A 27137-nucleotide genomic window follows, 5' to 3' on the forward strand; every position below is an offset into this window, starting at 1 on the left:
AAAAGAAGACCATCAAGGTTTATTGTTAGCCCTTGGACACTGCCCCTTGAAATTCAAGAGAACCTGAGAAAAAGCAAATAAACCCCACATTCAAAATGACACTGGAGAATTGTTACATATATCTGTATCAGACAATTCATAGGCTGTACATATACAGATTCCCCAATTGTCTCACAGGGGAAAGGACACTCGAGAACTTTCATCCCAAAGTATGGGGTTTCTTGCAACACTCGTGTTTTATTGGCTTGTTGTTTAGGGATCCTTTTGCAGAGCTGAATATGGAAAGTGGGGTTAATATTCCTTCCCCTCTCCAAGGTCCTGGTGAATTCTCATTTAATTTTATAGTCTCTCCTCTTTGTGGACTCCTTTCCATTAGCTTCAGTGAGAGTTGGATCAGGCCCTGTTTGTGCATGAGATGGAGAGAGCTATGCCTCATGTGTGTCTGATACAAATGGAGCATGAATGGTACTTAGCTTCTCTTCCCTAAGTTCCCAACTATACAAAGGTTACTACTGTGTATGGGCCTTAGCCATCTTACAGCATGGATCGATTTTTTTCCTGCGTGCAAACAAGGTGCAAACAACAGGGCCAATAACCATGTTACAGGCCAGACCTTTTTAGTGCTGTCTATAGGATAGTACCCTGAACATGATTTGGTCCCTCTATTCAAACAAAACCCAGGAATGTTATAGCATGGTTGTCACATGATTGGGTATCCCCAATATGAATGTAATTGTAATGTAAACAGAACTGCTGCAACATTCTATCTTCTGCCTCTTCCCCAAGAGAGAAAGAATCCCCCCTTTTAAAAAAAAAACTCTAAGAGGCTTGATAAATGAGTGGTGCATCGTGTCTGAAGCTCAGGTAGCAGAGAAGAAATGATGGTTTACTGCTGAAAGGGAATCTCCTGAATTTAGTTTGCATGCCCCACCCCTATCTATTAATATAAAGGCTGCCATAAAATGATGAGCAAATTCCTCTACCCAGATTGATCATGACCTAGTCTGGATCCATTAGGCAATCAGCAACTTAGGCCCAAATCCTCAAAAGGTATTCAGGTATTCACTTAAATACCTTTGAGGATCTGGGTCTCAGTGACTATATCTGCCATTAGATAGCCACAGGTTGCTAATTTAAAGCATCACAACTGCAGCAATAGGCAACGTGGGTAAATCTGCTGTATGAAAGATGGAGCAGTAACCAGCTCGAGACTCCAAGGACGTAGGCCAGTCGGTGGAAAGACAAGTATAGCTTCAAGAATTAGATTTTGGTCAAGTTCTTGGGGAGCTGCTGTAAATGAAGCTCAACAAAATACTTTTGTCCATTTCTTTTTCAATAAGCAAACAAAAAGATGAACCGTATATGAAAGAAAGTGAAAGGTACCTAGAGAAAAGCTTCCAGAAATAGTTTCACCTCTTGGTTGACATTAATGTAGTCATAATTTACATATAAAGTATCAGTATGACGGTTTGCACCAGATAGCATACATGTAACTTCAGGGTTCTATTTAGGAATTTCCAAGAGAGTGGGAGGCTGTATAGAGGTCTTGAAGAGCAGACCAAGGTAATAGCCTGCTTTAATATATTTAGCAAATGAGAATTCAAACCACAGAATACACAGAGGAGGGGACATTTTTCGGCTAGGAAGTCACTGAATATTCAGAACACAATGGGGGAGGTAATTTGCACAGTTTTCATAATATAAATGTCTGTCTACCAAGCATGCCCACTGGGGGCATATTCAATCAAATAAAATGTGTGTGACGAGCAAGAGGCCTGAAGACAGAAGTGATCATATACCTCAAATAGCGACTTGACTGTTGGGGGGTGCTAACTACTCCCCACTCATCCTCTTGCTCCTTCTTTAGTACTTTGCCAACTTGTTGCAAGGGTCAGTTTTTGAGTTTGAGAAGGGAGTAAATATTTTAATTTTTAAGCTAAAAACCACCAGAACCATTGGGGTTCCCTTACAGTTTCTGCCTCACATTGCATAGCATCAGAGAGAATGGGGAGTTTTTAGCAGAGATTGATTTAAAAACTGATGAGACAACATGAGGGCCTGCAATGCTATCTGTGGTGTTTGCAATTGAAGAGGACATAAATGAGTAGTACCTTTTGCGGGGCATCATAGAACTCATGACAGAGCCCCTTCCAACTTGGGTTGTTTCTAGTGTTCCTAAGGTTCTCTTTTAGTCCTGCATCTGTTTCCATCTGGAGCAGAGGTGCAGTATAATAGGCATGAGTAGGATGGTAAACAGTTTTCTGAGCTCCTGGATAAGCCTTCATATTTATTTTGTACTCTTATACATGTTTCCTTAAGATCTTTGATATGAGCTTTTGAGTGCTTTGATTCTCCCACCTGTGCTATGGAGGTATGCTGCTTTAATTATCTCCTGGGGTCAACATTTGTAACACTACGCTCCTATGATTATGAGTGTCTCCCACTATTGGGAGGTGGCTATTTAAGTCATCACAAATAGCACTTTGAAGGCTGCTACCCCTAGGAGTTCTAAGTAGTGAGTGACCGCAGCATCAAGTGAGGTGAACCTCCATGCAGCTATCTATTATTTTGGCTTAGTTATTGCAATGTGTTCTCTAGGGTGATAAGTTTTGAGAACTACTAGGAGACTTCAGGTACTTGAGAAAAGTTATTCACCTTCTTAGAGGTTTGGTTACTGAGAGCATGTGATATCAGTGCTCCATGCCTGAACTGGCTTCTGATTCACTTCAGAGTACAGTTTAGATACCACAGTGATAAACAGGAACTCCTATAGATAAAGATGTTGGTTATGAAATATCCAGCCCCAAATATGACCTCTAGGTGTTCCCTCGCTACAAGTTTTCAGTTAATCTGGAAAAAGAAAAGGAGTACTTGTATCACCTTAGAGACTAACAAATCGGATGCATCTGATGAAGTGAGCTGTAGCTCACGAAAGCTCACGAAAATAAATTGGTTAGTCTCTAAGGTGCCACAAGTACTCCTTTTCTTTTTGCGAATACAGACTAACACAGCTGCTACTCTGAAACCAGTTAATCTGGGGCACTCTTGCTATCCCCCTAGGGTTGAACTCTTATGAACTGTCAGCCAGGCCTCAGGAGAGGGATCCTGACTGTGGAACATATTCCTTCTGAGAGCCCCTCAGAGCCCAGATGTGGCAGTCTACAGGACATGGTACAAGGCATTTCTGTTTCAGATGTTCTCCCAGTTATTGGTGACTGGATTTTTTTTTTTAATAGTGGCTGATGGTGGCAAATAGATCTAGATTGGCATGGTCTATTTTATCTGCCCATTTGAGTAGCATGCATACTGGCTGAAAAATTCCCACTTCCACATAGCATATGTATTTTACAGAAAAAAGGAATGAAAGCACATGGGTTGTTCTGGGTTTTTTTAACAAATGCAGTAAAACAAAACTAACACTTGTATGCTATTTTGCAGCACTTCCTAATGTAAAATGATATAACACTGACACGCAGCCATTCCAATTTATTTAGTATTCATTTAGTGGTTTTGCTCAGCAGGGTGTGTGGTTAGTAACAGGTATACAAGCGGAAATGAAAATGAGTCAAGAAGCTTTCAACTTATAAATGTAAAAATAAACTGCTCATTGTTAGGGGGCTTATTCCTTCACCCACTTACTTCCCTGAGCCTTCTCGCATGAACAGAGAGCAACAATACCCGAAGTCCAAAGGTGCAAACAATTCGATGTTTACTGGGGTGAACTTCCAGCAAGCATGATTCCAGTTTCCTTCCTTAGTGTCCCCCTTCCCAGCTCTGGACACCACAGAGCCTTACCTGTGGCCCTGTTCCCATTCCTGCCCTTAGCAGGACATGATTCCAATTTCCCCACCCCCATTCCCTGTTCCCATTCCCCCCCCCCCCCCAACACACACACACTTCCTGATTGACTGCAGACTATATAGTAAACCTTGAGTTCTGCTTAGCTATACCAATCATTTTACTGAAATTTAACCAATCCTAACATATTGTAACATGGTTATTTAACCAATTATATCCCACCACCTTAATTAATTTACACCCAGCAAAATTAATTATACAGCATACAGAAACAATCACAGAACCAGACAGCGATTATACAGACAAACAATAGGGAAATGGGGACTATAGGCATAGAACAAAGAAATGAGGATTTCACATCCCAGCTATTGATAAGTGAGTTCTTGCCAGACAGGATGCTATCAAATGAAGTTTCCTTTTACATCTTCTAGGCACTTCCCTTTCTCTGGAGGTGACAGGCATTATCAGGACAGGATTGTATTCCTAACAGCCCAATAGCACCGTATTTCAGTGTGACTAGTTTGGAATGTGAGGATCTGACTATTCGCTTCCCAGCTTATGGCTGCCTCTGCTGCTTAGCCAAAGATCTTAGCCTAAGCACAGGGCCTCAGACTGTCACAGTAAGAGAAGGACCTTACACTGGCAGACAGTGATTTTGATTCTCTCTTTTATACCTCTATAACTAGCTAAGTGATAAGAATACACCTAAATTCTTAGAGTATAGGCCTTTGCAGACAGGCCTGAATATCTATATCCTAACACTCATGGTTCAAGTGCATGTGGAAACATACAAATTCTTACAACAGGGATTGATTCAAGAAGGTGCCACTCACCTGCTCCATACATTTCATGAAGATAAACTTAAGTAAACTGTGTAATTTCCTTTCATGAAGTTATATTTTAGTAGTTCCTTTTCTAATCACACTATGGACCATGGCCCAGGTTTTCAAACAGGTACCAAACATTAAGCAGCTAAATCCATAGTTATGCTCGTAAATAAAGGTGCCCTTGTTTCCAGAGGTGCTAAACACCTGAGCGCAGTTCTTAGTTTGTGGAGGTTATCATATTGGTCCACAGAATGAAATACTTTGAGACCATTGTAGTGGGGGCTTTGAAGTCTGAGTAACGAGGTGACCCAGGGGCTGTTTTACAAAGCAGTCCACAGAATAAGAGCTCCAAACTGGCATGTGACAGTTCTGGGGGTTGGATTTGACAGCTGGCCAGTTCAGAGATGCTTGTAATTAAGACTTCAGCAAAGAGGACCTGAAAGCTTTCAGCAGCTACTGGTAGAAGGAAGGGGGGGAGGGGTGGGTTGGCAACTAAGAAAGCCAGCCCTGCAGTTGCCTTCCAAGGTGCATGTAGTGTGCCTGTGTATGGTGAGGGTGACGACGGATCATGGGGTGGGAGAAGGCTTCAGTACCTGTAGAGAGGAGGTGCTAATAAAGTGAGTGGTACAGAGTCTGCATGTCGATGGTACTTTGTTCATGCCTAGGGCTGGCCTTGAAAGTGATCACTGTAAAAAGCTCAGTAGATTGTGTTTAGAAATACAGATAGAGGAGATATCATCAAAGCATTCAAGTAGACATTTAATAGCACTCACAATGGGAGGTGCTGAGGACTTTTCAAAAGCTGGCACTTAAGTCCATAAGGCCCCAGTTCTGCAAAGCGCTAGTCCTATTGGCTTCAAAGTTAAATGAGTACTTAAGTGCTTTCCTGGACTGGGGGCCTAAATGGAAACTGTTAAGCACTCCTCCAGTGTCTCCATCCATTTTTTAAGCCACAGGAGATTATGATCTGCGCCTCCGAGTACAAGAACTGGGGGAGGAGTTGTGCTGCTGGAGGCACTTTGAACGCAAATGGTGCCACACTTAGAGAGGCTGAGGCCCTGCTTCACCACATTAACCGGTGTTGACATTCCCTATTGCCCTGTGTGAATTCTGGCTGAAGAGCTCCATACCATATTCCCAGTGCAGGCTGTGGCTTGACAGACACAAAAGTACAACTAAATAATGAATTAAATGAACTTTAAACACTAACAGTGAAGACCCAGACCTCAATATCACATTTGAGAATAGGAAGTTTAATATACAGGTCGATAGACAGCCCAAGAATCTTTGACAATAAACAGCTCTAGATATTTTAATCTACATACCTATTGATTTTGTGATTTTATTTTCCAAGATTTTGTAAAGTAAAGAGTTTGAATAAGTGGTCAGCAATGTCATGGGTCTCTTTTCTTCCCCTTTTGAGAGATTGGAAATGAACAAAAAAAACAGTCATCTGATATGGAAATAGCTTATTGGCACTCAACCTATTCATAACAGCTCCACAATTTCTCCTGCTGTTTCTTCAAGAACCCTAAAGTGGATTTCTTCTGGCTTCCAGCTGCTAAGATCAACTACTAGTTTCTTTTTTTTATCTGGATACAAAAAAAGGCACCATCAGTTATGATGAATAAATATCACATTATTGCAGTAGAGATCTGGTTTATAACTGCCTCCATATGGGAACCTGCATTGCTTCAGGTCAAAATACCAATTGCTAACACTGAGCTTTAATGTCTTATTGGTTCCTTGAAGGGAATTGAAGCCTACAAACAGATGTTTTGGTTCAGGAGTCAGAATACTTTCTATCCACTTGCACACATGGAAACCAAAAGGTTGTTAATTGACTTTCAAGGACATTTCCATTTTGGGGGAATAGAGTGAGTTTATAGAATCATAGTGTTAGAAGAGATCGCAGGGGTCATCTAGTCTAACCCCCTGCCAAGATGCAGGATTTGTTGTATCTAAACCATACAAGGCAGATGGCTGTCCGGCCTCCTTTTGAAAACCTCCGGTGAAGGAGCTTCTACAACCTCCAGAGACAGTCTGTTCCATTGTCCTACTGTTTTTTATTGTTAGGGAGTTTTTCCTGAGATTTAATCTAAATCTGCTGTGCTGTAGTTTGACCCCATTGCATGTAGTCCATCTTTTCTATGGCAGCCTTTCAAGTTTTTGAAGAAAGCTATCCTGTCCCCCCTTAAACTCCTCTCTTCCAAACTAAACATACCCAGTTCCTTCAGCCTTTGCTCATATGCCTTGCCTTCCATCACTTTGTTTCATCTTTGTTGCTCGCCTCTGGATCCTTTCCAGATTCTCCACATCCTTTCTATACATTGGTGACCAAAATTGGACACTATATTCCAGCTGAGGCCTAACCAGTGCCATGAAGAGTGGTACTATCGCCTCCTGTGACTTGCCTGCTATGCCTATGTTAATGCAACCTAAAATTTTATTTGCTTTTTTTGCAATGGTATCACATTGCTGACTCATGTGGAGTCTGTGATCCACCACAACTCCCAGATCCTTCTCAGCAGAGCTGCTGCCAAGCTGGTTACTCCCCATTCTGTATTTGTGCATTTGGTTTTTGTTCCCTAAATGCCTTACATTTGTCTTTAGTTAATTTTATTTTGTTGTCTATAGCCCAGTTTTCCAGTTTATCAAGATCCCTCTGAATTTTAGCTCTGTCCTCCAAAGTCTTGGCAACTCCCCACCCCCAGCTTTGTCGCATCTGAAAATGAGGTCAGTATGCTCTTACTTACATCCAGGTAATTAAGATCTGGAACACCAGGTCCAGAACAGATCCCTGTGGAACCCCACTTGAGACTTCCCTCCAATCTGACATAATTCCACTGATAGTTACTCTTTGTTTGTGGTTGTTTAACCAGTTATAGATCCACTTAATTGTAGTTCCACCAAACCTGTATTTCTCCAGCTTCCTTATCAGAATGTCATGTTGGACTATGTCAAAAGCCTACTGAGGTCTAGATATATTATGTCCACTGCATTCCCCCTATATGTTATGGGCAATTCAAAATGGTCTCCGTTCATTTATCTGCCTGCCAGAATGTCCACTACTTCTCACTAGCGGTAAGTGCACCTGCACACCCTCATGGCCCATCTAACAAGGATGTGCTGTTAGCAGGCCTGTTAAGAAGTACACAAAAAATTCTTCTCTAAAACTGCCTGCTGAGGCTTTTCCTCTTGAAGCTGTCAAAATATTCAGAGATGAAAATCTCTAAAGAGAAAGTACATTTCCATGCTTTTTACTGCCTTCCCTTTATCCTGGGGGAAATGGAGCTGGCTCAGCCCCTCATTCAAGTCAGCTTATCCTCAGGCTGCTCTCATCAGTGTACTCTACCCCTAGGGACCCTGTTCTATTGGCCCAGAGTTGCCAGAATACAGCATGCTCCAGGCTCATGTTCTCCAGTCTCTTCAGTACTCTGTCTGCACCAGGAGGAGCAGGAACAGATGGTATTAAATCAAACTATCAGATTTATGCCACCTAGGGGTTCCCTGAACAAAGGGAATCTTCAGCTGGCTGCTCAAGCCCCCTTTCTGTCCACATTATCCTGCCAGAGCAGCGTCCCAGGATATGGACATAGAATTTTTGTCTATCAAGATGCTTTTATTCAAAAACACACACTTAATCCTTTAAAGAAAGTAAGCTGTTAAGGCCAAAGTGTTTCTGTGCAAAATATACAACAGTCACCCTACAGCCAGTGTGGGTTTCTTTTGCACAACCATATGCATCCATATTATGGTGTTTTCTTTTTGCTGCTCATATGCTCTTTATATGCAGCTAGGGCCCAATTCTGCCCTCAGTTATATGACTGCAAGGCCTAGAGACTCCCACCCATGTAACTGAAGCCAGAATTGGTCCCTTACAGATTAAGATATGTGATCCATAAACTAGGCCTGTCTTCAGGCAGACTAGCCCAGTCTCAGTGGAGAACAATATAGCGGCGATATTTGTGGAACTATTAAAGGAAGATGTGTATGAAAGGGTTTAATGGAGTGCAACCAAAATGTTTCAGTTTACTGGCATGTAAATGAGTTCAGTTTGACCAGATTTAGCTTGATTGCTTATAAACGGGCTGATGGGTTGAGGAAACAACTAAAAGTTATAAATGATCCAGAAAGAAAATTAGTGCATCATTAAAAATGAAGATGGCTATTAATTCTAAAGCTTTAGTCAAACAGATGTTGAAGAGGGAACTACCGTGTAAACAATTTGGACAGTGTAATTCCAAAAACGATACAAGAAAAAACACACCACCGTTTGTCGGAGCCAGCATAACAGGCGTTACTCACCGTTGGGACACCCCTTGTGCCTGCATCTGGGAATTAGTTCTGCCCAGTCTGATACCCCTTCCTTTGCTCGCTTATGCCATGGCTCCTCTTGCTCTCTAGGAATTGCAGTGCTTTGTCTTTGTGGATTGGCCCACCAACCAGGTCACTATACAGTTTTCCCCCTTCCAGGGTAAGGAAGTCTCACTGGAGTAGCTGTCCAGGTGCCATTCCAGGCAAGTCTTCCCACTCTCCTTCCTAATCTGCCCTCCACCGGCTTTCTTTTCCAGCTTCCTCAGGGGTCAGGATCCCAGGACTTCTGCTCCCCTAATGGGTTTTGTTCTTCTCTCCTCCCTACACCCAGAAAGTGACTGCAAACTTCTATGCTGTAGCCCCCTTCTGTTCTCCCTTCCTGGCTTTATACAAGCCCTGCCTACTCCTGCCCAGATGGGCTCCATCTTCAATTAATGCTTGTTAGTCAAGCCTAAATCTCCCTCCAGGTGCAGCCTACTAGGTTAATTAGCCCCTTCTGAGCTACCTTAAACCCTTCCTGGGTGGTGTGTGGTGAACACCCCCTCACAGCCAGCAACCAAAGTAAGCAGTTCAAGAAGAAGTGGGACATGTTTCAAAATCCCACAAGGTTAAAAGGACCCTAAATTGACTTGGAGGGGTTAGGGAGAAGTTCTAGGATGTTTCCTGAGTCAATAAAAATTGGCTATGAAATGATGGTAGATCAATATCTTATTTTGTCTGCTAGATGTCCTGTATTTAGCACAGGGAGAGCCATAATACAGAAATCTTCATTAAAGTGAGTGAGCTGAGGCACCAGTGCTGAAGAAATTTACAAACTGTTGACTTAAGTGACCCAGCTTCTCCTATCTTTTGATGTACAACTCAGACACAGGAGAAAGAGGCTGAATTTGCATCCTTAGGCAAAGACTTAGGGAGGCTTTTCATCCTAGATTTTTGATTAGTAGGAGAGATTTCAGATCTGGAGTCCACCTTCCCCAGTTGGCACCTTCAGATAGCACCAAAACCCTTACCTGATATCTGCCTCTTCATTATATTGTTTTTTAGGTGGATTAACCTTGACAACACCTCCATGGGGTGATATGCAACTTGAAATGTTTTTCCTCTAACAATATGTGCAGCAAAATATGCTGCGTTTCTGGGGTTTTGCCTACTGTTTCCATTTTGCCTTCTCCTGATTAAGCATTGTTTCAAGAAGATGTTTATGCTATTTTGGTTTTCAGCTGTTCTTCTCAACTTGTAACATAAATGCAGGCTCTTAGAGGGGAATATAGTTAAAAGCACTCAAACAGATTACATTTTATTTTCAAATCGCAAGTCAGTCAAATTTTTATTTGAACCAGCCAGCCTCTCCACCATCTATTGGTCGCCAGTATGGTGTTGATGTTCCAACGAGCAGGTAAGCCCTCTATGATGATGAAGAAGTTTGACATCGATGCACTACGTGTGCCAGGTTTAGCAACAGGTTTTGTATCAATGTCAAAGCAACACATTCTCGGCTCTAGCTAATCTGCCAGATGACGTGGAGGTTGCCTGGTCCCTGTTCACTTCTACCCGCAACCAATTTGCTGAGCAGATGATTGGCTATAGGCATCCAGCACGCCAACGCCGGGTATTGGAGGAGGCCTTCCAGATAATTAAATTGAAGGCCGCAACTCACCAGCATGGTGATAAGTGCACTCGTAATCAGCTGAAGTGAAAATTTAACACCCTGGCACTCAGCGATCATGAGGCATATTATAACCAAGTGGCGGATGATGTCGAATTTGGCTTAGCCGGGGCAACTTGAAGCTAGTATTCCATGCCATTTGCAACCCCAGGGGTCAAGAGGTAGTCACTACAAATGGCATCCTGAATGATAGCCAAGGCCATCCAGTTAAATTGGATGATGACATTCTCTCACGCTGGGTGGAGTGTTATCATAGTGTCCTGAATCATCCTTCAGCTGCCTCTTGTTCGGAGATGGATGATCTGGCAGTCACTGTGGTTCCGGCTTCAGACATTTGTACTGATGCACCAACATTGGATGAAGTGAAGTGTGTCATCTCTAAACTGAAAAACGGACACAAAGCCAGTGCTGATGGCATCCCCATAGAGCTGCTAAAATGTGCTATTGATCCTGCAGCAGAATCACTTCTGGCCATCTTTCGTCTGGTGTGGAGAACTGGAACTCTGCCAACCGCCTGGAAGGAAGGTATTGTGATCTCACTCTGTAAGGGCAAGGGACCGCGCAGTGAATGTAAGAGCTACAGGCCGATCACCTTGCTCTCCGTTCCAGAGAAGGTATTTGCGCATGTTTTGCTGGCGTGCCTGGAGCCTTTGCCACACCAGAAATGTCGTCCCCCAACAGTCAGGTTTTACGAAGAACAGGTCCGCATTAGATGCCATTTTGGCCCTTTACTTGTTGTCGGAGATACATCGTGAGTTCAGAAAGCCCCTGCATGTAGTGTATGTTGATATTAAGGCTGCATTTGATTCAGTAGACCATGTCACGTTATGGAAGGCCTTAAAGGGTGTAGGTTTCCTTGATAATGGAACCACTGCCCATGTTAGTCTGGGGAACGGGATGTCAGCACCTTTTAAATCAATATCTGGTGTTAGGCAGGGTTGCATTCTGGCCCCTGCACTCTTTTGTCAGGCAATGGATTTCATAATGCATCATTCCATCAGGTTCATAGGCATTGAGATCAGTCATCTCTTGCTCAAAGACCTTGACTATGCTGATGACATTGCTTTTTTAGTACAGAGCCCCAAAAGGTTTTGTGAGGCACTCCAGCATACGGAGTAGGAGTCAGCTAAGATTGGTCTCCATGTTTCATGATCAAAGACAAAACTGCAAAATCTAGGACCAGGTCCACCTGTGACTCCAATCTCTTTGAACAATGAAACCATCAAATCGGTTTCCAGCTTTTGTTATCTGGATTCTATGCTTACCAGCTCCTTCAGTTCTCACACAGAGGTTCTCCATTGGATTGGCATCGCAGCATCTGCCATGGGCTGTTTACAACGGATATGGAATCAACATCATCTTAGTACGACAACCAAGTTCAGGATTTATTCGACTTGTATCCTTCCTATATTGTTTTGCAGCCGTACAACATGGACAGTATGCCACACAGACTGGACAAAGCTGAAGGCTTTCCACACAAAATGTCAATGTTGTATATTGGGCATAAAGTGGAATGACTTAATCTGTAATGCAGATATTTATGGTCGTTCAGGTCTACGGACTACTAGGGCCATTGTCCGCAGGCAGCGCCTTACACTTTTCGGACATGTCGCAAGGATGCCACAAGACGTTCCAGCGAACATCGTTTTCCGTGTGGCATGTAACATCCGGGATAAAATTCCACCAACCGAGAGGTGGAGGTGGCCCAGAGGAAGACCCCCTATTAAATGGGTTTATCAAGTCTGTTCCCATGTTGGACTCTCAGACGGTCAAACCTTTGCGGTTGCGCAGGAACAGACCAAATGGCGAACTATCACTACGGCCGACAGTCTGACTAAGCGTTGAAGAAGAAGCGAAGCCTCTCTCTCCAGAGTTGGTATAAAATACCTTCTTTGAATTTTTATAAAATACTCGGTGTAATTATATTTGCATTTATGTAACAAATTTACAGTAATGTTAATTTAAACATATCTGAAATACTTGATGTCCTGGATTCTTCCCAAGTAGAGATACGGGAAACACAAATGTGTATCTAAAAACTAACAGTAGTACAGTGAATGTAAGGGATAAAGTAAGAGAACTTGTATTAAGACTTTTGGGGCTAGATTTTTTTTTTCTTAAGTGGGCACGTCGCTGGACTTCTGCACATGCAAAATCTCCTGATATACACACTCTTCTTAGGATTGTGCATGCATAGCTGTGTGCAAGTGTAAATCCTGACTTCTGTGTGTACCCTAAGGTCTTGGGCATGCAAGTCAGGTGTGCAGAAAACTGCATGTGCCCTTTTAAAAATCTGCCTGTTGGGACCTACATCCAGTTCCGCTACTGATTCGCTGTTTGATTTGGATAAGTCACCTCACCTAACCTCTCCACCTCAATTTATCAATTTGTTTCAATGGTTATACTCACTTGCTTAAAATTAAACATACGCTTATGAGCTTTGCTGGATTGGGGCCGTTATACTTGTGTATCTCTGCAGGATGTTTTGAGGTTGAATTAATCTTTGTAAAAGGCTTTCAAATCCTTGGATGAAATATTTTATGCAAGTACAAATGATTTCTATGCACCTCTGCTTGCAAAATAATCTCATCTCACTGATGCAACAGGGTAGCTACTAAAAAGAAAAGGAGGACTTGTGGCACCTTAGAGACTAACATTTATTTGAGCATAAGCTTTCGTGAGCTACAGCTCACTTCAGCTGTAGCTCACGAAAGCTTATGCTCAAATAAATAGTCTCTAAGGTGCCACAAGTCCTCCTTTTCTTTTTGTGGATACAGACTAACACAGCTGCTACTCTGAAACCTGAGAGTAGCTACTGTCTCTGATATTGCTTATGTGAACCAGCCTGATCAGAACAGAAAGCTGAAAAAAACCCTATCCTCTTGTATGACAAGTCTTATTATGTTCCTGATAAGAATGCTTCACCTCACTTTTCAGATTCAGAAGGAAACCTATGTAAAAACAACCAGCTGCTACAGATAACACTGACCATGCACAGAGTTATCATCCCTTCTGAGGATGTGCTCCGAAAACTAATTGATCTATATCCTTTATAATGCTCACCTGTAGTTATTAAGGTAAGGTAATACAGAAATACATTGACTGAACGGTAAGTAAAGTGTATACAACCTACAGGTCTATATTAATAAATTGGTGGATTCACCTCTGCATCTCATGATAACTGAAAGGCTAAATTTAGTGCTTAAGAAAAGTCTGCTTATTTTAAAACAAACCTAGGGAGATGTTATCAATGATCTAGGGTAGAAGGTATATGGAGAAGGCTTTCCAGCAAATTACGTGGCCGTTGCAATCTCAGACCCAGTATTTGTAATTATTTATGTACAGAAAGATCTTCATATTATGCTAACCTAGTCTATATCTGAAAATCATTGAAAGATATGCACGTGTTGAATTACCTTCTCCATGCAAATAAAAGTTAAAATGTTCCAAAAATGAAGTGGGTAAATTTTAAAACACTCCCCAGTCTAATTATCATATTTTGGGGCCTCAAAGTTCTGTGAAAATATATTTTCACAAAATGAGTTTGTGGCCCATCAGATGCTCATAAAAAAGATGCTAAAAGCATGAATACTGGCATAACTGCTCTCTTTTATCTAGAGGATTCTTAGCTGTTGGAAGATACTGCCTAACTCTATTAGCTTTACTGAATGTTTGTTCATAATTAATGGATCATAACATAATTAGGAACCAATCCTGAGAGACACCAGGAACCGCTGAGTCAGGCATTTACTTGGTAGAACTTGTTTTAGTTAGTACTTCCCCCCACAACTCTAATTGTTATTGGTTTCCAATTAGCATAGCTTTGCAAAACAGACCTGCCATGACATTAGCAGTCAGACTTCCCTAGATACCCACAATATGCAGCATCCAAGATATCAGGCAGTTACTTTTTGGGTTGTAGAATAATTGTCATTTAATTTAGGGTTTTGCATTTCCTCAGAAATAACAAGATATGGGGCTCAATTCTCATGTACATTGAGCCATTCCCGTTTACAGTGTAAACCAAACAAATAGCTGACTTACAGAGGCAACTTGCTTCCCACAGTCAAGAAAACAATCCTGTTTTCAATCGGTAATAATAATAGTTATCTACAACTGGAGTAGCACCTTTGTAAGTGAAGGCAAAATTATGTCAGTCACCTGTAAATAAGATAGATAGATATAGATATATTAAAGTGAAGGGGTTTTGCTCTACAATAGTAGAAACAAAGGGGACTTGATTCCGCACCAACCCAAATATACCATGTGATCAATTATAGAGGCCTCAATCCTCAATAAATAGGAGTTGGGTTCAAATTCACTTCAAGCTGTGGCTGAGAGTCCCCACTCCTTTCTGATCATTTTTTTTAATAATGGAACAAAATAATTGTTTACATCTTCCCTATGGAACTTGGGTTTTCTGCAGTCAGGGAAGTAATTCACTTGTCAATTTTTAAATTCCACACACACAGACTTTCCAGCCAGATATATGTATTTGCAAAGTCAGTGGTGGAGTAAAGCAGATTTGAATGGATCAGCTAATCTGGGCTTTGAGGTTTTTGAAGTTGCCTTCAAATTTGCAGTTCCACCACTCTTCATCTCTCAAAAATACATGACCAGCTCTGGTCAATTTGCAGAAGATCTGAGTCCCATTTAGATTGATCTGGCCCTCTGACAGTCTGTAAATTATCTTCTTTGAATAGGTGCACAATACCTCGTAAAGAGATGCATAAAAGATCTGCAGGAGAAAAATATCCATAATGCCCATATTTTTCCTGAACTGATCTTCCATGTATACCATGGCTGTATTAGTAGGAGCATTGCCAGCAGATTGAGGGAAGTAATTATTCCCCTCTATTCAGCACTGGTGAGGCCACACATGGAGTATTGCATCCAGTTTTGGTCCCCCCACTACAGAAGGGAAGTGGACAAATTGGAGAGAGTCCAGTGGAGGGCAATAAAAATGATTGGGGGCGGGGGCTGGGGCACATGATTTATGAGGAGAGGCTGAGGGAACTGGGCTTATTAGTCTGCAGGAGAGAAGAGTGAGGGGGGATTTGATAGCAGCCTTCAACTACCTGAAGTGGGGTTCCAAAGAGGATGGAGCTAGGCTATTCTCAGTGGTGGCAGATGACAGAATAAGAAGCACTGGGGGAGGTGGTCTCAAGTTGCAGTGGGGGAGGTCTAGGTTGGATATTAGGAAACACTATTTAACTATGAGGGTGGTGAAGCACTGGAATGGGTTACCTATGCAGGTGGTGGAATCTCCATCCTTAGAGGTTTTTAAGGGCCGGCTTGACAAAGCCCTGGTTGGGATGATTTAGTTGGCGTTGGTCCTACTTTGCGCAGGGGATTGGACTAAATGACTTCTTGAGGTCTCTTCCAACCCTAATATTCTATGATTCTATATGTAAATTACCGTTTATAGAATAAAAATAAATGTTCTCTCTGCAGTTAATATAAATTTCACACTTCAGAAATATTTCTCTCCAGCATTATATTTCTCTCCAACAGTTACAGGCAGTTCTCCATAAAAATGGTCCTTGATGAATTTAGTACTATTTTATAACCTTTTGTTTCATACTTTAACAAGCTGTATGAATGGATAAGTCCTAATGAAAACTAGGAATAAAATTACCAAGAAGCAAACTGAAAAGCAAAGGTTCATTTAACTACTTAACACCTCTCAGCACTTGGTGAAATACGTCAGTGTTATTTATAACTGTCCTATTTATATCTGTCTTTCACTAATGATTTCAGAAGAATAATATGCATCAGAGCCCTGATCCAATGTCCACAGAAGGCAATGGAAAAGTTCCCACTAGCTTCAATCAGTGAGCATTGGATCAGGCCCCAAGAAATGCTGAACGTGTCAAGTCTCAGATCGTGGGTGAACTGCCATGTTTTCCTTAACAGTTCTCTACATATCTGGATGCTTTAGAAAAGAAATCTTCTGGGCTTTGTGTAAAGATATGCTATTTTGTAAGGTAAGAATTTTTTGCATCGCGTATCTGTGAAATAAAATAAGTGATACAATGTCATGCTCGCTATTATTGTTCAGGCTGGTCATGTGGTGCCACAAGTAAGAGTGACTTTGCATTTCTTAAGTTAGCATTCAAAAGAGGAATGATCTTCCACAGCCTTCCTTAAAGTTTTACTTGCACAAATCTCTGCACAATGGCCCACAAATCCATTAAAATCAATGGATGAATTCAGCTCCCTGTTACGGGTGCATAATTACGACCCTGAGCATCCAAAAACCTCAGCACCCTCAACTTGTATTGACATCACTGAAAGTGGAGAGTGATCAGCAGCTGGTTGAATTGGGCCCTATGTTACCATACAGTTTTCTCTTTCAAATAAAGCAATGTTGAATAATTGGGCTATATGCATTCAATAAGGAGTTGTTCTTAATCAATTGCAGTGTTACCCTAGGAAATTATTTCCTTTTTCCTTCTATTACATTTAATTTAATGGTTGATATTTTAGTTTAAAGAATGTTTTTATTAGAGAGTCAGCATTTGCCAACAGTTTTTGCATAGCACTAATACTTTCATCAGTACTTAGACCAAGAAATAAATGGTAGATGCTGGCAAATGTCGGCTTTTTAATAATGACCATTTTACTATCTCAAAAAGGGGTACTTCATTAGTGCAGAATGGTTCAGTATTTTACAGGACATTATGGAATTTTCAAATTGTGCACATGTAAAATTCACAAATGCACACACCTAGAGGAGAGTACACATGTCCATTTATTAGAGAAAACCCAGGTTGTGTGTGTGCCTGGCTTACAAGCCAAATAAGCTGAATGGAATAATGAGACATAATACATGCAATCTGACCACCTTATGTACAAGGCACTGTTTCTCAGGAAATACCTTGTATATATCAATTTAAACTGTATCACCCAAAAAGATTTCTATTTATTTGTGGGTGGCGGGTTTCCATTCCCCCACCCAATATATAATAAACAAAAATAATCCTAGAACGAGGCATTGCCTTCACTGTCAAACTAAGTGATTTCAAGAAATTATGAGTTTGTTGTAGAATTTGGCGGTACAGATAAGCACCATATAAAGAAAAAGTAACAGGCTAGATCCTTGGCTCGTGTAAATCTGTGTAGCTTCATTGAAGCCAGTGGAGCTACACTGATTTACACAAGCTGAGGATCTGCCCAATATATTTAAAGGTCTGAGCACTGAGCCAGCTCACTGTGTTGTTTGATATATATGTATGTGTAGATAATATGTTGAGATGATCAGATACGTTGAAGTTTGTCACATACACAATCATTACAAAGCAATAAGAGAGAGTTGGTAGTGTCAATACAAGTGTTTGATTCTTGCATTATAAACTCTCTATTTGATAGAACAGTGTACTTTGGAGAAGGTACTTTGAAGCAAAATTTAAAATCTGAATGACCAAAAGAGCATAGCAGTTATAAACCAGACTGGATGTTTGCCTTGCAGCATTACTGGTGTTTCAATTACACAAATAACCAGCAAAATTCTCTATTTTATTATTGTATTTTCCATTTACAATAGGTATTGGATAACAGAGTTCTGGATCATGTTCAAAATGGATTCTAGTCTAACTAACACCATGGAGGAATTTCAGAAATTGGTGAGAGCTAATGGTGAGGAGTTACACTGTCGCCTAATTGACACAACTCAAATGTGAGTGTCAAGGTTTTAATTTGTTTGGAAAACAAAACAATATTACCATCTCACTTCCCTAAAATAATAGTAACCCATCTCCAATAGCTAGATTAGGAATATTTCCAAGTGTCCTATATTAGCTATGTGCAAAAGATCTCAGTTTACTGAGCGTGAAATTTACCCCTGTGCAAAGGGCCAGCATGTGACAATTTGTCCTATTAAAGCTCTCAAAATATGGCTTAAGTTTAACTAAATTGTTGCGGAGATCTTGTGCCAATCCTCTGAACAGGGTAAACTTCACTTTAAGGCACACAGAAGACTTTAAGATTTTGAAAGACTTAATTCCTTGAAAGCGCAGTGAAAAAGGAGAACACATTTTACTCAGAGTGTACATGGGGTAAAACAGTGAACTTTTTAAAAGCCAAAGTTCAAATCACTAGGAAGACAATATAGGGTTCATTTCATTATGTCTAATTCCTAATGTTATTTTATGTGTTGTTGCTGGTCTTATTATCTGGTCAAGGATACACCTAGAAAAATAAAGTGCACAGGGGCTATATCTCACGTGGCTCTCTCCTGAGAATAACTAAGGCATAATGGACAGACCAAATCCTGTTGCCACTGAATCCCATTGACTTTAATGGGACTGGGATTTGATTCAATGGATACAGCAAACTGGAGAGAGTTAAACACAGCAATGCTGAGGAGATATCACTATGGCTGTATTCTATTTCATAATGTAATTTTACTATCTTTAAAGAGTACTTTTAAAATGCAAGCTAAAAGCATTCAACAGGACTGTTGTCATAATATCTTTTATTGGACCAACTTCCAGTAAAAGATACTACCTCACCCACCATGTCTCTCTAATATCCTGGGACCAACATGGCTACAACTACACTGCATATGTCATAATGTCCATCATTCATAATGAATATAAAGAAATTGTTCTTTTGAAATTCAAATCATTCATTGGTTTTCAGCTGCAATAAATCATGCAACTGATACAGTTTTTTGTTTTGGGGGAAATGTAAATTAGTTTTCCTGCAAAAAGCAACCTCCATTTTCGTGTAAACTTTTTCCTATTTTTTATAAAAAGAAATTCCCGGGATTGGTCCCGAAAGCTTACACAGCGGATAAAGCCCAACACCAGTAAGAAAAGGAAAGTCTCACTTCTCTTTGATCATCTAGAGCCGGAAGAGCTATCAGACCACCTCACCTACCTTGAATTTAAGTCCTTCCGAAGAATATCAGTAAGTGATCAGCTTTTGGCTAGGAAAAACAGAACAAAACAACTAACCTTCTGTGCATGCAGTTGGACTCACTTTCATCCTGATCCTTACTTTGTCTTTACAAAAAGTGCGTGTATTGGGTTGGGGGAGCTAGCAGTGGACAAGGCAGAGAGTTTTGATCCTCCTTATATTCAGATAGTAGATTGAATCAGGAAGGAGAGGTTGAGGAACAAGCCATGTCCTTTCACTCAAAACAGTGTTTAAGCTGATGCAAGTGGCATTGCGGGGAGGGGAGAGAGGTGGTGGTGAGGGAGACTGGAGAATGGGGAGAGCAAAGCACTACAGGAGCTAGGCTGCCTGATTGTCTCCCTGGGGTACTCACCCCACTATGACAGCAGAGGGGTGCTGCAGCACTTCTTTACAAGGGCTCCTGAAGAGCCCTGAAACCCCTTAAATATTGAAGTAACACTTTGTTTTAAACAGGCCAATGGGGGCTGTACCTGACTGTCTTTTTTTTTCTTTGTCACACTAAAGAAAAGGCCAGTATGGTTTGGTATTCTTTGTGTGTCAAACAAAAGAGTGCACAGCAGGTTCAAAGCAGCAAGGAGGGGCAGTGGGTATAGTTGCTCCTTTCCCCACCCCGGAAATATGTACAATACTGGTTTTAAAGCTGCTGAGATAAGATGCACAGCTAAAAGAACAAAGAGACTCATCTTTTGGATGGTAGCACTAGAATCTGAAGTGTAAGTTTTGCAGTTAGAGGGATGTTGAACAGATTGCAAAAAAACCTCTCCTAGTCATGCAGCAGTGCACTTTATTTTAAGCTCCAGGTACGTGACTCCTCATGTGTTAGTTAAAATCTAACAGCCTTAGGACTGAAGTCACGCATTTATGCATAGGGTCCTACCTGTAGGCAGTAATAATACTTAATGATTACATAATGCTTAACATTTTCAAAACTCTGTGCAGACACTAATTAATGATTAATGGGAATAACAAGTATGATGCACAGTCAGAGTCTTGGTTCCCTCATAGTTCTCAGCCAGTTACTTAGCTGTGTAACATAGGTTCCTGCATACTTTACTAGTGATAATCTGAGATAAAAAATTAGTTCACTGGGACTTGGTTAGGAAAAGAAAATGCTTTATCCATTAAACAATGTGATTATTTAACTCCTTGCAGAATGCCTCCCTACTATAGTAGCCTAATCTTTGTCCCTGTTATGGCTGAGACTATGCAAATTAGATGATATAATGGTAACATGAGAGTAACTATTCGTACATTAATTCATTCTAAGGCTAGAAGTTACCATCAAATCGTTAATGTTCATCCAGTATTTCCTGTATTGTGTCCAGGAGCTTGTGTCTGACTATAGCATATCTTCCAAAAAAGGCATTCAGTTTTTATACTGAGAGAGAGAATCCACCACTTCTCTTGGTAGTTTGTTCCAAAGGTTAATTACCCTCACTGGGTTTTTTTTTTCAGGGGGAAGCCCACCTCCGGACAACTGTATTTCTCTACCCCCACCCCCCCCAAAAAAAAAAACAAAACCCTGTATTTCTCATTTGAATTTGTCTGGCTTTAATTTCTAGTCATTCCATCCAAATGTGTTAATGTCAGTGTTTAATTCTCTGAGCATGTCCAGTGTGAACAAGATATTACCATTGCAAAATCACTGGTTAAAAGAGCTGAGCTTTTGAGTTTGATGGAATTGTTACAGAATGGTGGGATAACACATGTGTTTGTTCGTAGGGTGTGATAGCTATTTCGAGATTTAGGACCTATATAGGTTAAGCCATTTGAACCTAAGGAGACGCTTACAGAGAATGAGAGTTTTTTTAGGACAGTGTACTGGTGAACGCCGTTTAATGGTGTTACAAGACTTACGGTGGTTTCCATTTTACAAAAAATACCCAAGTACTCAGAAATCAGGTCTATGATATTTCACCACTGCAATGTCCCCAGCATTCTGGGCCGCAATTTTGCCATTTGAATTCCACTCCTTTTCCTATCTAGTTGTGGGATGCAACCTTGTAACAGGATTGTTAATAGATCCCCCTCCATAATTATCTAAAAAAGATACTAAGGGAGGCTGATGAATGACTGATATTCAAATGCTCCAATCTGAAAACATCATTGCTCCAATGTTGCAAGCTAGAGCAAGGACAAAACGACCTTTGAACTCAGATCTCTCACATTGGCCATCTATGAGTCTATGCTGTTTTCAGTTGTTTCACTCAGCCTTTGTCTTGTTCAGTTTGGGGCAGATGAACTATGTTTGTTCTTAGTGCAAATACAAGTCGGAGATGAAAAGGTATGTTTATTCGCTCTGTGCAAAATTACTTTCCATTGCAACCTTGTTAAATAACCTTAATAATAATTCAGACACCAACATTCTTCTGAAAGCTTGTCTAATACATTATATAAAAATGTGCCCAACATTATAGGGAAGCCTTCTGGACTTTTCCAGAAGGGAGAACTTCTGGTAACCAAGATAATCTAATCAAATGTATTCATTATTGTACTGAAACCAATACAAAGACAATAATTTATATAGTTAAATACTGAAAAATTATCCAGCTCTGTAGAGTGGCTGCTTGGGTTCCATCTTGTTGCCAAATCTGGCTTTGGTCCAAAATTCAAACAATGGATGTGAACACTCTGTAATCTCACAGACAACTCTGCTTATTAGTGTTAAAATCTATTCCATTTTTAATTTAGCAAGGGGAACAAACCAAGGTTGTCTGTTGTCATCTCTGCTTTTTTACATGGATTTTGAATGGCTGATAGCTCTTATTAGTTTAAAAAAAAAAGAAAAAAAATAAGAAAGAGGCTGTAGGGAACATAAAGCATCTTGATGAGCTGACAATTTACTACTTTTTGTTACAGATCCGTCTCTTCTAGTTTCTGTTCTTATAGGCTTACTAGAGAAATTAATTTTCCACTTGGTATAAAATAAAATTTAATAAGTCAGAATTGTTCAATCAGGGAGGATGTTTGAACTAACCTTATTATCCCTAGCCTGATTCTTGCTTGAATATTTATACCTGCTTCTGGAAATTTCCACTACATGCATCCAATGAAGTAGGTATTCACCCACGAAAGCTTATGCTCCAATACGTCTGTTAGTCTATAAGGTGCCACAGGACTCTTTGCCGCTGTAATATTTAGTTAATTCACATCAGTCAATTTCCTTTGGAATGGGTGCATAGAAGAAAACTCAATTTGTTTTCACTAACAGTAAAAGTCAGAAGTTGCTGGGCACTAGCATTCTAAATCATGATCACTTACATACCCCACAAGAACCTCCCTTTGAGAGATCCTAATTCAAAAGATGCTTGCTGCTTACTAACAGCTCTAAATAAAAAGACAACATACCTGTCACTTTGTCTGCCTTCAAGCACAGCAGAGGAAGGTGAAACATTGGAAGCATTGAGATAGAATTCCACCACCATTCCATTTCATGAATAGTACATAGTACAGATTATGAGCTGGATTCTTTGGTTCATCACAGCCACTTTTTGCCACTCAGGCAATGTGAAGTGGACATATTTTGGCCAGAGGTGGCCAGTAGGGAGAATTCCCCTTATGTAAGAGAAATCTCAACTGGTGTCAAGTTGTCAGAGGTATAGCTTCCTGTTGCGCCAGCAGTCCTCCTTTCATCTTTGGCATTATTGCGTGCTGGGGGAACAGGATAGGAACATGGTGGAACGGAGCTTTGCTACCTATATCTGACAGTGGCATAAGGTCATTTGGGGAGCATCACCTGGCTCCCAGACTGAAGCTGCTCTACCTCCCTGTGCTGAGAAGTGCTTAGGAATGGGGGAAGATTTCCGCCCTATAGATAAATATAAAATATATAACACGTCACTGTATTTTATTTAGTAAGAAGATCTATATCTGCACACAGGCTTCATGGAATATACAAAGTCTGGATGAGGTTTAACTTGTTTTTGTTTTTTAGTTCTCAGATTACCAGAATTACATTGTAAACAGCTGCGTAAAGGAGAATCCAACAATGGAAAGGTCCATTGCTCTTTGTAATGGTATCTCCCAATGGGTACAGCTAATGGTACTCAGTAGGCCAACACCACAGCTTCGGGCTGAAGTATTCATCAAGTTTATTCATGTTGCACAGGTCAGTTTCACTTTGACCTTTTTGGGTTCGTCATATGTCCTTTCTTTGAAACTGTCAGCCCTTTAATTATTCCTTCTTCACCACTACTTGTACTCTCCAGTGGGGTCAGCTGGGAAGGAGAGTTGGCAGTGGTCTCTATTTTTATACCAAATGATCGAGCATCACCTTATTTTCAACTGCAGTAGGTCTCTCCCTTGAGACCCATATTACAGACCCGTTTGCCCAAAGCAGCTAGACTTCCTTTTGAACCACTCAATACTTTTCCTTAACCTTCCAGAGGTGTCACTATTTAGAGACCGTATTTGCCAGTGAATTACTGATAAAGAGAAGATGCTCAAGATTCTCCTGAACAGGAACATTGAACAATGTTAAAATCTTACCTTTGCACTGAAGAGAGGTGTCCTTTGGAGATGCTCTCTGCTTGTAGAATAAAAAGGCTTTTTGTATAAAGGAAGAGCTCACACAGCACTCCAACAAATGAGAACACTACTTGAGTATAAAAATGGAGTAAGATTGTTTAAAAATGGTAACCAAGAATGATGTGCTACAAAGGACATTTTTAGGAACTCCGTAGAACCAACAGTACCTAGGCCCCAGCTAAAAAGGAAAGCATAGTTTGGATGTATACATTTCACAACTTCAAACTTTAAGTAATTGATATTGTTTGTCAATACAGAAGCTCCACCAGTTGCAGAATTTCAATACTTTAATGGCAGTGATAGGAGGTCTCTGTCACAGCTCTATCTCCAGACTCAAGGAAACAAGTTCTTATGTTCCTCATGAGGTCAACAAGGTCAGTATCACTGTCCTCAGTATCATAAACGTACAGTTTAGATAACATCAAGTAATACAGATTGGACAACCTTCAGGCAAACAATTTTTATTTTTCCCCCCAATTACATTTACAGATTAAAAGATTCCAAATATGTGGTGATGGAAGTGCGGTTGGGGAAAGATGGGGAATTGATGACTTGAGGCTGTATTTTTAAGGATACCTAATTAAAAATAATCTTAATTTGTGAAGCTAAAATCTGAGGGATTAAGAGGTTCAGAATCTGAAAAAATTGGTGGATTGCTTTTTAAAATATTATTAAATGGCAGTAACATTTGTGTAAGCAGTTGTAAACTAGGTTTCATTTGAAGCCAGAAGATTTAGACCTTTAGGGTTACTTCCTTCTGTTTTGTTTTGTAAATCTTGGCTTGGCTTTCTGGAGGATAAAAACACGTCAGTGAACAATAACATGGGCTGTCTCTATACCATCTGAAGAGACAAATATGTTCACATGAATAAAATCATGAACACAGAAAATGCGATTAATTTTGCTACTTTGTTTATTTTCTTTAGGTGTTTAATGAAATGACAGAACTGCTCTCATCTTATAGGAACTATGACAGTTATCGACGTGCCTACAATGAGTGCACTAACTTTAAGATCCCGATCCTTGGGGTCCACTTGAAGGACCTGATCTCCCTTTATGAGGCCATACCAAATTACTTAGAGGACCAAAAAATTAATGTGCATAAACTGCAGTCTCTGTATAACCACATAAATGAACTGATACAACTCCAGGAGATGGCACCTCCCTTAGAAGCTAATAAGGATCTTGTTCATCTGCTCACGGTAGGTCTCTAAGATCACAGAAACAATGCCTATTTTGAACAGCTTTTCATGCATTTCTCAAGCATTTAAAGCTAAATATATACTTTGCTACAGCTAATATGAAAACAAAATAGCTAAGGTTTTTCGGGTATAGTAGGGGTTACACAGTACTCCCGGTGAGGACACGGGCTATAGGAAAAGGTATTTGATAATACAGGCTGTTTGGTAGTCTCCTTGGGGTAATTTCTATAGGAAGGAATGGAGACATTCTACATTAGCAAGCACGGCCTGCACACCTTCACTAAGGAGGCACTAACTAGGGGCAGAGCTGCCTTTACTCCCCAGATACTCCTGGAAAGATAGAAGATCTTATAAAAGTCTTCAGGCATGCTGGAGGGGTTTGCTGTGCCTGTTACAGGTAGTAGCTGCTTCAACGTGAGAATGGGGAGGCATCATAAGATGCTGTTGGGATAAAGGTACCTCAGTTCTGAGGAATATTTTACTTTTCTTTGTGAAGCTGCTGTATGGTACCAGCAAAGATTGTCTGGAATTAGCCTGTGTTTATGGAATATCTCTGCCAGGACAATGTTACTAGTTCTGCAGGGATGCTCTCCAAATTAAATTAGAGTTGGGGGTGTGTCTCAATATCATTGTTTTAGTCAAAAAAGAGTAAAGGTCTAGAAAACATGACCTATGTGGGAAGATTTTAAAAGTTGGGTTTGTTTAGTTGGAGAAGAGAAGATTGAGGGAGGTACATGATAACAGTTTTCAAATACATAAAAGGTTGTTACAAGGAGGACAGAGAAAAATTGTTCTCCTTAACCTCTGAGGATAGGACAAGAAGCAATGGGCTTAAATTTCTGCAAGGGCGGTTTAGGTAGGACATTAGGAAAAGCTTCCTGACTGTCAGGGTGGTTAAGCACTGGAATAATTTGCCCAGGAAGGTTCTCCATCATTGGACATCTTTAAGAGCAAGTTAGCAGGTTAGAGGATGGTCTAAATAATACTTAGTTCTGCCATGAGTGCAGGGGACTGGACTAGATGATCTCTCGAGGTCCCTTTCAGTCCTACGAGTCTATGATTCTAGTTGCTCCTAGAGTATTATCAAACTATGAAGAATTTTTGATACGTACTTACTTTTCCCAAATTGTGCTGTTTATTTTTAGCAGGTTGCAATTGAACAAGATGGCCCAGTTTTGCTTTCAGCTTACAGACCCTGTTTCAGCAAAGCAATTAAATACGTACTTAACTTTAAGCACATGAGTAGCTCTACCACTGAGACTACCATGTGCTCGAAGTAAAACACCTGTGTTACTGAATCAGGACCATAGTCCGTCAGGTTTTCCTACAGAGCCTTGCTACGTACTGAATTTCCCCCAGCCCCACCCCTCCAAAAAAATAAAAATAAAAAAGCTTTTAATACCTTGTTTAAAGTGATTATGTCCCTAAACTTTCTTATTTTCCATAACATTTGAGCAAAAATAATTTTACGTATACAACTGCAGTCATTCACAATTTCAGTGCAAAGCCTTGAAAATGGTGGGTGTTTTATGACTCTCTGTATCAGATGTACATTACTCTGGGTTTGTTGTAAGAAGACCTGACAATAGTAGCTTCTCTCCAGCATTGCAGGGCCTGGGGTTAGCCTATTCCTTCCCCAGGCTCACATCGGCCTCCATCCTACTCCTTCCCATTGCCTTTAGTCACCTGCTTTTGCATCAGCAGACATGTCAGTTTGAAGAGGTGGTGGTAATTGCAGGGAGGAGTGACTAATTCATAATGAAAATATTATTTGACAAAATTAGCTTGTTGTTTTGAATTGCCAGAAACCAGTTTAAGATTTATAGGTTATTTGAAATTATCACTACAACTACTGCAGTAATATTTCTTGATCTGTAG

The 27137-nt window shown here is 40.5% G+C and overlaps 1 protein-coding gene across 4 annotated transcripts in view; it reads left to right on the forward strand.

The window, feature by feature from the left end:
- RASGRP1 (RAS guanyl releasing protein 1) overlaps window positions 1-27137 on the forward strand; it is a 77604-nt gene that overhangs the window by 20603 nt on the left and 29864 nt on the right. For all 4 annotated transcript variants that reach the window (XR_012159476.1, XM_073348850.1, XM_073348848.1 and 1 more), the window contains 7 exons: window positions 13546-13651; window positions 16533-16595; window positions 18155-18286; window positions 19368-19521; window positions 23465-23638; window positions 24315-24431; window positions 24984-25259. Coding sequence is in view for 3 of the 4 variants with exons in the window: in XM_073348850.1 (XP_073204951.1) it covers window positions 13546-13651; window positions 16533-16595; window positions 18155-18286; window positions 19368-19521; window positions 23465-23638; window positions 24315-24431; window positions 24984-25259 (1022 nt within the window). In the remaining variant the exon portion in view is untranslated. The remainder of the gene's footprint in view (window positions 1-13545; window positions 13652-16532; window positions 16596-18154; window positions 18287-19367; window positions 19522-23464; window positions 23639-24314; window positions 24432-24983; window positions 25260-27137) is intronic.

Source organism: Lepidochelys kempii, chromosome 6, assembly GCF_965140265.1.
Source record: "Lepidochelys kempii isolate rLepKem1 chromosome 6, rLepKem1.hap2, whole genome shotgun sequence".
In the NCBI taxonomy this organism is placed as follows: Eukaryota; Metazoa; Chordata; order Testudines; family Cheloniidae; genus Lepidochelys; species Lepidochelys kempii.